This window comes from Oryzias latipes, chromosome 23 (genome assembly GCF_002234675.1).
Source record: "Oryzias latipes chromosome 23, ASM223467v1".
NCBI classification, from domain to species: domain Eukaryota; kingdom Metazoa; phylum Chordata; class Actinopteri; order Beloniformes; family Adrianichthyidae; genus Oryzias; species Oryzias latipes.
Window position 1 is genome coordinate 22857226 of NC_019881.2, and position 14265 is coordinate 22871490.

Consider the following 14265-nt stretch of genomic DNA (forward strand, 5'->3'; position numbering starts at 1 on the left):
GGATCGGATGCTGCACCGCTAATGTTGGAATGGGGGTGTGAGGGGCTGTAAGCTAGCAGCACCAACTCAGAGGTGAGTGTCTGCCTCTCTGCAGAAACCGTGTCCTAGAAAACGCCCAAGGTTTAAAAAATGTTTCACTAAAAACGGCTTAATCACATTTCAAAGGCTTTGAGACGCCTCCAGACGTGTTGGTTCTCCGTAGAGCCTCTACGGTTTGTTCTCCCCTTCGCCGGCCTCAGGAAGTCATCAAGGTTTCCAAAACATCCACAAATACCAGTGAAAATATGTGAGAGGAAAAAAAGCTCTGCCCCCACAAGGAAGTCTTTCTTTTCCCTTAATGATGCATGATCCCAGTTCTCTGGAGAGCGCCTCCAGCTTTGGGACGAGCCGCCGGGCAGCGCCAGCGTCTGCACACAGCCTTTAAATCAGAGACACGTTTCCTGTCATGTCAGTCTTTGTTTGTTTTTTTTAACAGAATGAGTGTCGGCTGCTGCATCCCAGAAGATGAAGACATTCAAATGTGTGAGTGTTTGTTGGAAACCTTCAGGAGGATTTCTTCACTTGGAGTTTGCAAACACACCTGACTTCCAGCAGCTCCGCGTTCCCTGATCCCCTTCTGCTGTTGTGAAATTGTTTACATACTTCTGAAACTATTTCCTTTCCCGGCCCACCGTTCCAGACAACACGCCTTTGTTTACAGAAAAGTACACGCGTTTAAGCCAGAAGATGTAAGCAGAAGCATTTATTTTAGTTTGACCTCTCTTAAACTCAAAATCCCTAAAACATCAGTGATTCTGAAGAAAATGGACAAACATGGATACATGGGAGAGTTTACACTATGCTGTGAAAATAACATTTGACTCAGGAACTTTTCAAACATTCCCGACACTTTTAAATTAATATTATGCTGACTGACAACGGGCAGAAAAACCTTTTGGACGGTCAGAATCTGTGTCAAAAGGATGCAAACGAACAAAATTTACCAGAGAAAAAACAGTAGAGAAAGAGTCGGACATGGAGGTGGAAGTGTGATGGTCAGGAGGTTCATTTTACCATGAATGTGTGTTTTTTCCCTGTGCAGTATTGTGTCAGTTCTTTAGACCTAAAGTTCCACTCCGATCATCTTCTGGTCTTTTGATTGTCGTGATGCTGTTTTTGAGGACATCGTTTCTGAAGGAACTCTTAAAAATGTTGAGGTGTGGGCGGGACCCCGCCCCCATTCCCATCAAGCAAAACTGAGACCTCTTTGTTCACACTCTCTCCCGCTAGCTTACAGCCCCCCCACACCCCGACCGAACATTAGCGGCATCGTATCCATCCAGCCGTACAGTTCTGATCCGGATTCCAGCTCAGACCAGGAAAACAAAGACATTCATGGATCTATTGGTCTGCGGGTGGATGATCAGAAAGGGGCGGAGCAAGGAGTTTGTGGCCCCGCCCAGCGTATTTTCAATGTCACAAAAACGCTCTTTTTCAAATCAATTTATGCTCTTTTCATTAAAATTGGGAAAAGCAAACATAAAAATGGAAACCTGAAATGTTTTTGCACACGGTTCATTTTTTCATTTGTAAGGAAGCGAAATGATTGAGATATTTCAAAATAAAATCCCATTAAAAATGCAATGGAGATTTTACTTTGAAGAGTTTATTTATGAGGATGCACTCTGGGTGCAGATGTGTTTTCTCAGCAAATCCTTGTACCTTCTTGCGGTGGAGAGCAACAGCTGATCTTTGGTAGAAGCTGGAACAGCGTCCAGTGAGATCCGCCGATACATGACATGCAGCATCCGGGCCGTCCCCCAGCAGCTTTTTACACCAATAAAGTTTTACAAAAGAAAGTTTAGAAAAATATGAATTCACTGCTATATCTGTAGGAAGTAAACAGTTAACATAAGAATATTAACATAAACTGGTCTGAAAAAACAACAGGGTTCACTTTCTTATTTGGTTTTATGTTAAAATAAAAACATAACTTTACTATTTGAAAAAAAAGTTTGATCAAAATAAATCGTTTGTATTTTTCTAGGGGTGCATTTATTTCTCATGAATACATTTACATTTTAGCTGCTAATTTGGATAATCGGTTGTAATGTGACATTATAAAAATAAATATTTTGAAAAGGAATTATACTTTTATAAAAAAGAAAAGAAAAAGAAAGGTTTGGATTATTGGGTACAAAAACAATGATTTCAAGATAGAGGAACTGTTGCTTAGCGAGGTGCATTCATTATAACTTTCTAAACAGCTTAAAATGGAATAGTTAAGTTTCTTTAAAAGGAAAGTTTTTTTTTCAGTTCCGTCAGTTTATTGGTAGAAAAATGTATTTAATATTCTCCTAAAACCCAAATGTGACGTAAATCTAAACCAATAAGCCTTAAAAAATGAAGTGCTGTTGCAGAATGTAGAGCTACTTTTGTATTTTTGTCTAAACTTCAGTTTTAGCCTTCGAAAGGTTTTTAAATTTCAAAGAAAAACTTTTTTTTAAAGTGTCATATTTGATTGAGACTCGCTCACTAATATCCTGAACAGACTGACGCAGACTTAATACTTTCATTTGTTTGAAGCCAGAAAATAAAGATTAGACACCTTTACACATGTTCAGTCATATATCACAAAACAGATGAGTTTCCTTATATGAAACTACATTTAAACATATCAAGCTAAAATAGAATGAACGTTCCCCAAAGTGAAATATTTCCATGTTCATGCTTCTGTTTCTTTGGTTTCCCTGTTAAGTAAAAAGCAGACTTCAGGTTACAGAGAAGCCCAAGGGGGGGGGGGGGGGGGGGGTTTCAACCCGTCAGTGCAGAGGTCTGAGGAAAGGGCGGAGCCTCATTTTCAGTAGCTCTTCATGGCCATGGCCGGTCCGGCGCCCTCGTATTGTTTGACCTGATGGATCATGAGGAAGGAGATCAACAGGCCCATGAGCTGCGGAGGAGACGTGTTTGATCAGGAAGCTGGACAAAAGCTCTCATCAAGCTGCTACAGTCTGACATCAGCATCAATGAAGTCATCTGGGTCAATTCAGGTTTAACTGCATGTGTTCATGTATACATTTCTTTCCAAACATGGAATGTATTTGCTAAAAATGGCCAAAGAAACGTATGTTTCAATTATTCAAAAAACAAATGGTTGTTTTTGCTAAAAGATAATTTAACATGACTTTGGTAAACTTTTACCAATATGTTTTAATGGATGGATGGATGGATGAATGGATGAATGGATGGATGGATGGATGATGGATGGATGGATGGATGGATGAATGGATGGATGGATGGATGATGGATGGATGGATGGATGGATGGATGGATGGATGGATGAATTGATGGATGAATGGATGGATGGATGAATGGACAAATGGATGGATTAATGGATGGATGGATGGATGGATGGATGGATGAATGGATGAATGGATGGATGGATGGATGATGGATGGATGGATGGATGGATGAATGGATGGATGGATGGATGGATGATGGATGGATGGATGGATGGATGGATGAATTGATGGATGAATGGATGGATGGATGAATGGACAAATGGATGGATTAATGGATGGATGGATGAATGGACAAATGGATGGATTAATGGATGGATGGATGGACAAATTGATGGATGGATGGATGGATGAATGGACAAATTGATGGATGGATGGATGGATGGACAGATGGATGGATGGATGGATGGATGGATGGATGGATGGATGATGGATTGATGGATGGATGGATGGATGGAGGGATTGATGGATGGATGATGGATGGATGATGGATGGATGGATGGATGGATGATGGATGGACAGATGGATGGATGGATGATGGATGGATGGATGGATGGATGGATGGATGGATGGACAAATTGATGGATGGACAGATGGATGGATGGACAGATGGATGGATGGGTAGGTCAGCCTCATTTTGTTCACCATCTTTTTTCAAGTTACTCTAGTTATAAACTGACCAATCAGATGCCTCAATGAAAGTAGGTGGAGCCTGCTGGCCCCCACGTCCAACTTTTAAAATGTTTCATTAACACATTGTGCATAGCCCGTTTTCACATGGTGGGGGTGTGGCCTTCAAAAAGTCTCACTCCTGATTGGCCAGAGTGGTTGCCATTGACACTAAACTCAGACCGACTCGGACCAAACACTGCTGACTGACAATGTCTGGCTCCAACATGGTGGCGTCCGTATATCTAACAAATTCCAGTTCACTTTAGAGTGAGTAGAGAGTGTCAAAGATTACGCCATGTTCTCAAGAGTCGGGCATAAATTTAGACGCCAAATGAAGGTGTGAGTTGGAGCGGGACTGTGATAGGACAGAAACCTGTAGTTGTCGTCCATCTGCTTCAGCATATTTAGCATTTGGGAATATTTTAGTATTTTTAGCAACTTCCTTTTCTTCACACATATTCTCATTTTTACTGTTCTAATTTTTCTGATTGCTGTTCTGCTCTTTCCTATACGTATGTCAACCAGTGCTGTATGCGATGGAGATGTCAATTTCCATGCGGGAACCTCCCAAATTGATAAATAAAGTTGTCCGTCTATCTATCTATCTATCTATCTATCTATCTATCTATCTATCTATCTATCTATCTATCTATCTATCTATCTATCTATCTATCTATCTATCTATCTATCTATCTATCTATCTATCTATCTATCTATCTATCTATCTATCTATCTATCTATCTATCTATCTATCTATCTATCTATCTATCTATCTATCTATCTATCTATCTATCTATCTATCTATCTATCTATCTATCTATCTATCTATCTATCTATCTATCTATCTATCTATCATTTAGCATTTTTAATTTTTTTATTAGCTATTTGATTGTTTACACGATTAAACTCTAACAGATTCTTAAGCAGAGAAAAGTGGCTTTGCGCTGGTTTTGTTGCAAAGCCTCTTTTTTCCCCTAGGTAGAATCCATTGGAATTGAAGAGTAAAAGGGTTAAACTATCATCAAAAAATGGAGCACTCCCCACATATAATTGCTTATCTTAATTGCTTGTTAAACATCATTTGACTTGGTAATTTTACTACGAAATACAGCCTTTGTTAGCCTTCCTTTTAGCGTTCCCATCTGACAACTTTAATTAAGTTTTTCCTTTTGTGACGTGTTTGTAAATGGTTTCGCCTTTAAACAAGCAGGATTGCGGCCACTCGAGATTTGCTGGACTCTGTCTGTGTGACCAAATGATGTGTGTCACAACAACTCAGATTTTGTTTTAAAGGTTGTGTTTTACAATCGTAACAGGAACCAAACTGCCTGGTTCGCTCACCGATTTCCTTTAACACAGAAATGTCAAGATTAAAAAATCTTACAGCAATCGCAGCAAAGCCAAAGAAGAAGCCCAAGGCGATCTTGAAGGCCAGGTCTATGTAGTAAGTCACCATGTTAGCGCAGGGCTGTGGAAATGAAAGCAGAGCAAAGGGACTTCGAGTTTTGAATGCTTGAAATGTGTAAGCCATTTGGATTGTGTTGGTACGTGGAATACCTGTTTGTAGATACGGTCGGGTCCACTAGATCCCTGTGAGAAATGAAGCAGGAACAGAGTTTGGAAAGGACCCATTTTTAACCAGTGGTAGTAATTCTTGAAATGATGCCGCTGTACATACGACAGGTCTGCTCTTGCATTCAGAGCTGAGATCATAACTGTCAGGGCATTGACACGAATCAGGAATGGCTCCTTGCCAGTCGTCAGCGCTCAGTATTCCACAGCATTGCAACTGTAACCACATGACAGCACAAACCCCAAGTTCAGTCAGACCTTTGAAGCAAACTGAAGTGCAGAAACTTTTGCTCCTCAAGCATCACCAGCAGCTCTGTTCAAACAGCTCATATCAAAAAACAGATAGCCTTACGTATTCTTGTACTGCATCCATTTGGTCCTGGAAGGCTTTGTCGTTCATCAAAGTCTTGGCACCTTCCTGAATCAAGTCATGTACCTATCAAAGAAGACGGTGTAAAAAAGTCCAAAGGGAGAAAAAACAGAAAAACAAAGTAAAACGGGTTGGAGAAAGAGAAAACACCACCGTACAATCATTTTAGGCAAATGTTTGTTGAAGATTTAAAGCTCAAGTTGTTTTTGTCCTGAAACGTTTAAAGAGCCACTCCAATGAAAATGGTGTGTTTAAACGTGTTCTTGTAGCATTTTCTCATGATGGAGGACATATATAAAATAATTTATGATTAAAACTGCGTTTCTGAGTTTTTTCTTCATTCGACCCATGATGATGGATCAGCACATAAAAACCCGCAGTTTGAAAAAGTCGTGACGCAGCAACTGCGATGGGCGGGCCAAAGTCTCCATGCTCCGCCCTAATTCATATGCATCCACTTGCAGACAAATAGTTTCATTAACGTGTTTATTTTCATCAACTGAGCTGCTCTCTGGCTCTAAACTGTACGAAGACATAGCTCTGGTACTGCTTGCTTTTTTTTTGCTATGCTAATGTTAACTGTGGGTTGTGAGGGTCTGTAAGCTAGTGGGAGAGAGTATAAACAAAGGAATGCTGGGATATCAACGTAGGGTTACCGGTGGAAAATTTCTAACAAACTCCTGCCGGTCTGCAGAATATATATCTTAAAAAACAACGCCAGCTTTTGATTTTCGCAAAAAGAAAACTGCATAATCATAATTAAAAGAGCACTGGGAAAGATTTTACCAGAGATAAATGCATAGTTGGAGGGGAAACGATGGAAAAAGAAGTAGAGTTCATTGAACCAAAATAAAAACTTGGATAAAATTCCAGCAAACGTTAAACTCTGGTTCTGCTTGCCGTGAATGTTGGTGCGTTTCTTCACAACATTGAGAACAGAGATTGTGTGTTGTGACTCTGGATTGTACTAAAAAGTGGAAAACAGCCAAAGACAGAAATACCAGCTGTTTCAATGTATTTTAAGTTGATGAAAATAAAACTGAGTGACCAATCCTTCAATCTGCAGCTGGAAGGTGGTGCAGGTCTGCTTTGAAACCAAAATGAAAAGTCTTTCCCACCCGATCTGGCCAATTGCAGGTCAATTGAACCCAAGTGTGTTAGAGTGACACCTCAACCACAATAAACTGCTTCCACTGCTGCCTAGTGTAAACAACTAATTTTAAGCATTTCACGTCCTCAGTATCTTGATCATACAAAAAGTGGAGGAGTTACTCGTTTCAGCCAAGCAGGCGGATTTATGAATTTCATCGCTGAGATTCTCCATCTTAAACTCTACAGCTCCTTCAAATGACGTCATATTGATCATAAAAGACCAATAAGTGTCTGGTTTGTTAGAATTGTATTTAAAGGATATGTAGTGGGATTCAGACCTTCAACCAGCATTTTAAATTTAGGTTTAACTCCTTAACTCCCTTAAGTTCCTTTGGGTGCAAAATGACAGACTGGGGCATGCGGTAGAGTGGGGGTGTCAAACTCCAGGCCTCAAAGGTCGGCATCCTGCTAGTAAGTACTCCTGAAATTTTAGGAAATCCTGCCGTATGATACCTGTTGGAGAATGGGATTCCTCAACAGGAACCAAGAGTTGGACTTTGAAAACAACAGACACACTTATCGAGGATATAAGGGAGGAATATCACTTTAAATACACGCAAATATAATGATGACACACACCACGCAACCTTCAAATTTAACTAAGGTACCTTGCTTTTCATGACAGCCACATAAATCCCAAAGATGAGCATGATGACCATTCCAGTACCCATGAAGCCAGCAAACTGCACAGAAGAAAACCGGACAAGTAGGGAAACAGTGTTGAAATTAAATAAACAAACATTATGAACAGTAAATATAATGTTTTCTAGATCTATAAGTGTACTTCTTGGGCTTTTTCTACGTACTATTTTAAGGACAAGGACGTTCTCGGAGCAGGCGGCATAAATTCCAAGCGAAGAGATGGCAAAAATTCCAATGGCAAACACCCACGTCCAGCTTGTGCTGGGGGCCCCAAACTGCGATACCTGTTCATTCAAAAAGTGAGAAAGAAGCCAGTCAAACACAAAAAAAGCAAATACGTAACAAAACAAGTCACACAAAAATGAAGCATTGACACGAGGCTGCCTATTTTTTGTGATACAAACACCGGCATGCTGGAGCCTGACGTCACTAGGAGTTCATATACGCCGTATAGTCCAGTTCATATACAGTCAGTGCTGTGAACCCACCTTTACACGCCGTTAGTCTGCGGATATTGAACAGATAGTGACAGATTCAGTTTGAAATTAGAATCAATTTGCAGCTTGATTTAAGCTGAAGAGACGCTGCAACCTTTCTGCTGCAATCACTCCCAGGTGGGTGGAGTCCGGGTGTAGAAGCCACACCCATTTAGCACAAATACAAAATCATGTTCGGATCAACAGCCTTCTTAGCTGGAACAGGATGTACTATGAAGCCAATGAGGAGGAGAGGAAAATGGCCCCAGAAGGGGGCGGAGGTGTGTGTATGGGGGGGGGTTAAAACCTTCACCACAAACAGCGGAGGAGGGAGTGAGGCAGCAGAGCAGTCCTGGAGGGAACATATTGATCGGGTTGTGGCAGCAGCATAAGTGCATCTATAATGTTGATTGTCGTTCAGACCACAACCAAGACAGACCCACCCTAATGAGTCTGATGAGCTCAGCTGCTTCAGCTGCTGAGACAAAGCATGTGGTCTGCAGAGGCTCACACACAAAGAGTTTTGTCGCCCGTCACAATTCTCTGAACTCTGTCAAAGTTGTGTGTCCTCTTCCGTTGTACCTCGTGCCTTCGTCTACCGCAGGCTGGACCACTGTCACAGTCTTCTGTTCGCTTTGCCAACACTGCAGTTCAAACCTGCAGCTTTGTTCAGACCCCCACTCCTCACGCTGCCTGCTTTCACTCCCCGATAGGATGTCTCCGCATCATAAATCGCCAGAGACTCAGGAGAACATGAATCTGTCTTGTGCTTTTAACAACACAAAGAGCTTCACACAATGAAAGCCAAATGCATGTCTGAATAAAACAGGCACATGAATGCATTTTAGAAAGATCCCACTGTTCTTCCTCTGAAACCATTTCCTGCTGCTGAATTCCAGAACATCCACCATGATGTGTTCCTCTGATGGATTCAGTCCTGACTCATCTTGGTCTCTCCCAAACAGAACCTCAACATCTTCCTGTCTGCTTCGTCCTGCCTCTGAACCAACATCACGGCTCCCCTCAGCTCAGTCTGCTGCACCTGCAGTCCTGCCTGTTTGTGGTACAGATGGGCTCTGAGGCCTGCTGTCAGCTGGTAGAGACCTGGGTCAGAACCACAGGTTGTTCAGTCTCCTTAAATGTCCCAACCTCAACTTTTCCATTTCCGTTTTTCAGACTTTTCCATTTTTTATTTGTTTTTTTCGTCTGTTTTTTCGATTGTTTCAGAGCCACCAAACATCTGTGAGCTCATGTTGGATTCCTGCATCTGGACGGTGCTGTCCAAAGAGGACTCGTCTGGGGGAGGTAGAGTCTGTTATGAATTCTAAAAAATGCCCAACGTTTTCACCAAACTGCTCACTACCGCCTCACGTTTCTCTCTTCTGATCCACATGAATCACTCCTGGAGAAACAAATGGCATCAGTTCCAAAATCCCTTCAGCTCTGCCTCCCTTTTTTGGAGGTCAGGGTTAAGATAAATAACTTCAGACAGCGCCTCTAAATGTTTTCAGAAGAGTTGATGGACTTTCCGAAGTTGCTTCACACTCGGGCTTAAAGATGTTTGGAACATCCTGTTAGAGTTTTAGGACAGGAAAGCTGTGGAGAACGAGTCTGTTCTGCAGACAGACTTGGTCTGCAGTAATGTGAATTAACACGACCGTGTCCTGGAATCTTCAGCTAATGGAGAACAAAGTAAACAACAATTAGGACCCGCTGTGGAAATGACAGCAGGACTTCTGCACGTTTAGGTCTGTGCACCACCGTTACCGAGGATCCATCGCGGTGAACCTGTGAGCAGTCAGAGTTCACATTTAAACACCTGGATGGAAGCCGTTGCTAAAGCGACAGTAAAAGACGGTTCAGCTGATTGAGTTTGGGAAGTTCTGCACATCCGTTGGGTAAGGGTAAATACTTTACGGGGGCTCAGGGACTGCGAGGCGGGGGGAAACCTGATGATTTTCCTGGAACACATTTGGCATAAATGGACAGAAAATTTGATTAGAAGAAGGAAATCAGCTCTGAGTCATTTATTAGTGCTCTGCAGTGGTGGGCAGCCCGAGCCCCCGTGTCTGAGCTGAGAAAGAGCAAGCCCCCCCCCCTCCACAAAGATGCATCTGTTCTGCATCAGGAGAAATCTGACTCTGGACATGCGTGGCAGGCCACTTCTCACGAACGCTCCACGTGACTCACCGGATTGTTTAGATCTTTCCCAAACAGGAGTTATGTAATCCAGCATTCCCAGAAGAGCACAATCAGGCTCCTTTTTTCCACAAAATAGCTCCGTTCTAACCCAACTCCAGATGCTGGGACGTCTCTCTCATGAAAACTGAAATTGTTTCTTCAGGGCTTTTACAGAAGATGAGGACGCACCAGCATCCAGCAGTCATGTTACAGGAACTCTGCTCCAGACTCGGTGCTGAGACGTCCTGGATAAAAACTTAAAGAAGAATATGTGGATGGATCACTGAGCAGAGAGCAGAGGGCTTTTATTGCTTTGAGTCCACATTGCTCCATCCTTTGCCATTTTGTTTTATATTTGTCGTGTCTTCTCGTCTGAGACGTCGAGCAGATTTGATCGATGGCGTGAGAACTTTTGTAGGTTTCTCCAGGAAACAAACTAAAGTCAGTGAAACTCATTTTCTTGATCAAAAACAATTAAAAAAAAAAAACGCTCTATCAGTAATTGTGTGTTGACATTTATTCTGCTAGCCCGGTTCCTCAGAATCTGCGTGGATCCGTGCTCAGAAAATGTAAAAACCATCAAAACTGTCTAAATGACCATGTTTTTTCCAGCTGTTCCTTATTCTACGTCTCAGTCAGATAAATACTTGAATGCATAACAGATGGCCAAGAAGCAGGTGATTGGTCAGAGGGGTTGATGGGAAGGTTTTCTAATGAACTTTGTTGTTTTTCATGTTCTCCTTTGCAGACAGAGCAACACGCCAGTTAATAAAACTTTATTTACCATAACGCTCGACATTGTTTAGCTGCACACATTAAACATTAACACATTAAATACTTTTACTTTTCTACTTTATTTTGTTAAAGCATGGTACGCATAACTCCTCCACACTCCTGACTACACTACCCATAATGCTTCAGCAATCCATCGATCAGTCATAGTCCAAGTTGTACTAAAACAAAAAAAGAGTTCCAGATGAATAAACAGAACCAGAATTCCTCTCATTAGGTGGACCATATTATAAACCGCATTGTTAATTTTTGTGCAAAAAAATTTTTTCTAGTGCATCTTATGGTACAAAAAAACTATCTAAATCAAAAGTGAAGACATGGTTTTTTTTGTTGTTAGTCTTTTCCGTAACAGACGTTTTGGACGATTTACTGGAGGGATTAAAAGTCTGGTAAAATGATCTATTATTGTGCATAAAGAAGCCAAGAAAGATGGAAAAATCTTCAAAAGGTGTCAGACTACAGATGAGACGTTCTGTCAAAAACATTTAGTTGTGTGTGACTTTTGTGAGATGCATGAACTTTGTGTCTTTCCACGACTGTTCCACGTATGTCTAACGTACTTTTCACACACAAACCACCGATGTGGAACATTTATATTGCGTATACGGCGCGCAGATCCCATTAAAATTACGTCATTGATGCATGAATCACTAATAAATTGCATTAAATCTTTGGCTTCTGCTTTTTCACAGATGCTGTCAGGTTATTTGCTGAAGTTTGGTTGAATCCCTTCTTTCCTATTATTTCCTGTGTTGCTGCAACACAACCCCAAAGCATGATAGCTCCACCTCCATGCTTAACAGTTGGACAGAGCTTCTTCTCATTAAACTCCGTGCCCTTTCTTCTCCGAATGTACCTTCACACATCCAGAAAGTTGCATCGGAACCTCGCCGCTCCACAGAACTTGTTTCCAAAATGCATCAGACTTATTTCTAGGTTCATTTGCAAACTTCAAACTTTAAATTTTGTGGTGATGATGTGGAGGAGGTTTTCTTATGATGACTCCTCCCTGAAGCCCACATGTGTACAAGCATCTCTTTCAAGTAGAACAGCGTAGCACAACTCCAGAGTCTGCATGTCTTTCTGGAGGGGCCGTGCAGCCAGACTTTGGACTTGATTTTCTCCCAATCCTGGGAGCTGCTCTGTATGAGATTCGTCTTGGTCTTCCAGTACCGCTTCAACTTCCACTCTTCCTGTTGACGCCATTTCTTAATTGCACTCCAAACAGAGGATACCAGCATCTGAAAAGGCGTCGCCGTCTTCTTACAGCGTTCTCCGGTTTTGTGAGCTTCAACTATTTTCAGTTTTCTAGACAACTGCTTGGAAGATGCTGATTGTTGGGGCAAAGGTCAAACGACTCTGGTGAATTCAAATCACTTGGTCTTGGCTTTTCCAGAGAGGGCGGGGCATACTGTAAATTCTGCAGGGTCCCACGCCATTATTTGGTTTTCTGTTATTTTGAAAGGGTAAATGATGGAAATGAAGCCTCCTTTTTATTATTTTTTTTTTACATATTTCTAGAATGTCTGTAATTAGATTCCTTTTGTTTTGTTTTTTTCCAAAGGTTGCTTCACAAATACCAGATTTTCTGGATATTCTAGCTAATTTAACCTTTAATTTAGCAGCACAAAAACCAGATTAATGAGGCTGAGTCGGGTTGCCAGAGATTTTTTCCGTCGCTTGTGGAGTTAGTTAACTTCCTTCACTTTGACTCGTCACAGACTTTAAACCAATGAAAGTACAAATGTTATTCATGTCTAAAATAAACATTTTTTTTTAAATAGTTCTAAATGCTTGACAGTGACTGAAAAAGGTTGAACGTGCAGGTGTGGATTACCTGTGCGGAGACACCCATTGACTTCACGGCTGCGAATATCAGGATACATCCAATGATCTGGGGACAAAATGGCATAATGTCCCGTTTTCACAGCGTCAGAACAGTTTCATGCTTTATGTTGTGTCGGTTCAGAAGAATCAGGACTTCTTTTTCGTCTTGTTTGGTGTGGATGGAGTGTGTGCTTTGAAGGAGACACCAGGGGGAGACAGAGAGCTGAAGTCTGTGCTGTTTGATGCTGCAAACACATCTTTTATTTCTATTACTATCATAAAACACAGAGACATTAAGTCAATAATTCTGTTGCATGCGAGGAAAAGAAAAAGGTTCCTGACTTTCTGTATTATTTCTGAACAGCTGCAGGGAAATGTCATTCAGCGGCTGGCTTTCAAATAAAAACAACAATGGGGCCCCATGAAGCAGAATGAGGTGGGAGGGGGACCTGACTTGTATGGGAGGGGGGGCTGTAATAAGACTCCGACTCTTGTTTTTACCCTGGTTGGTCTCTTTTCCTGGAAATGCTGGCAGGAAATCAGAAACTGAACCAAATGTGTTAAATTATCTAAAAAAATAAACGTTTTGTTTTTTTCTTCAATAATTTCTGTTTGTTCTAATAAGTGTTAAATTGTATTATTTCAGACAAAAAAAAATTTCTTCTCAATCTCAGAAATATATATATTTTTTTCTTTTTTTTTACAATTTTTGGTAAAAAACATTTTTTTTTTCTATTTCAACTTTTTGCTGTCTGGGAATTTCGTTTTAATCTAGTAAAATGTTCTGGTTAGGAGTGAGATTTAAAAAAAAAAAAAAAACGTGCAGAAGAACAAACAGTCTGAAAAAAACCATCAAGCAAAAAGATTTTCACTCACCTCAAAGATGACATTGAAGAAGATAAAAAGGCATTTCAGGCAGCCGTTAATTTTCCCCATCTTTACCCGCGGCAGGAGAAGCAGCAGCAGCGACTTTGAGGAGCTTTCTGCAAAGAATGTCAGAGATGGGGGCACACGGCTCAAGCGCTCACAGCAGAAATGGGGGCCAGCTACCACACAGAACATGTGCAGGAACCACTCGGGCTTTTATGGGAGGGACGGAGGCTGCAGGGAAAGTGTCGACAGAAAAATGGCAGCAAAAGAGCCGCTCCAACACAATCAGGGTCAGAAAACAGGTGAACGAATTTAAAGACGCTTGACTGGGAATCATAAAGGTTAGTTTTAGGAGAACAAACCAAAAAAACTTTAATACATCAAGAAAGAAATGTAGAAATTAATTTAAAAAAACAACCTGAACACAGCTGTG

General features: G+C 41.2%; 1 protein-coding gene across 1 annotated transcript; it reads right to left on the bottom strand.

Moving 5' to 3' along the window:
* Positions 1-725: 725 nt before the first annotated feature.
* On the bottom strand, positions 726-14028 carry LOC101157337 (tetraspanin-8). The gene is made up of 9 exons (XM_004083243.4): positions 13839-14028; positions 12973-13029; positions 7851-7970; positions 7653-7727; positions 5875-5958; positions 5629-5739; positions 5508-5540; positions 5335-5418; positions 726-2929 (listed from the first exon to the last, which is right to left on the bottom strand). Exons 1-9 carry the CDS (start codon positions 14022-14024, stop codon positions 2840-2842), a joined length of 840 nt encoding a protein of 279 aa, XP_004083291.1. The 5' UTR covers positions 14025-14028; the 3' UTR covers positions 726-2839.
* Between the last annotated feature and the right edge of the window lie 237 nt (positions 14029-14265).

Excerpts from the sequence above, each read along its gene's own strand:
- LOC101157337 (XM_004083243.4), bottom strand. The coding sequence starts at position 14,024 with ATGTTCTGTGTGGTAGCTGGCCCCCATTTCTGCTGTGAGCGCTTGAGC. Across the intron at positions 5,740-5,874 it reads TGGATGCAGTACAAGAATAC|TTGCAATGCTGTGGAATACT; the intron begins GTAAGGCTATCT and ends ATGTGGTTACAG. Across the intron at positions 5,541-5,628 it reads AATGCAAGAGCAGACCTGTC|GGATCTAGTGGACCCGACCG; the intron begins GTATGTACAGCG and ends CATTTCTCACAG.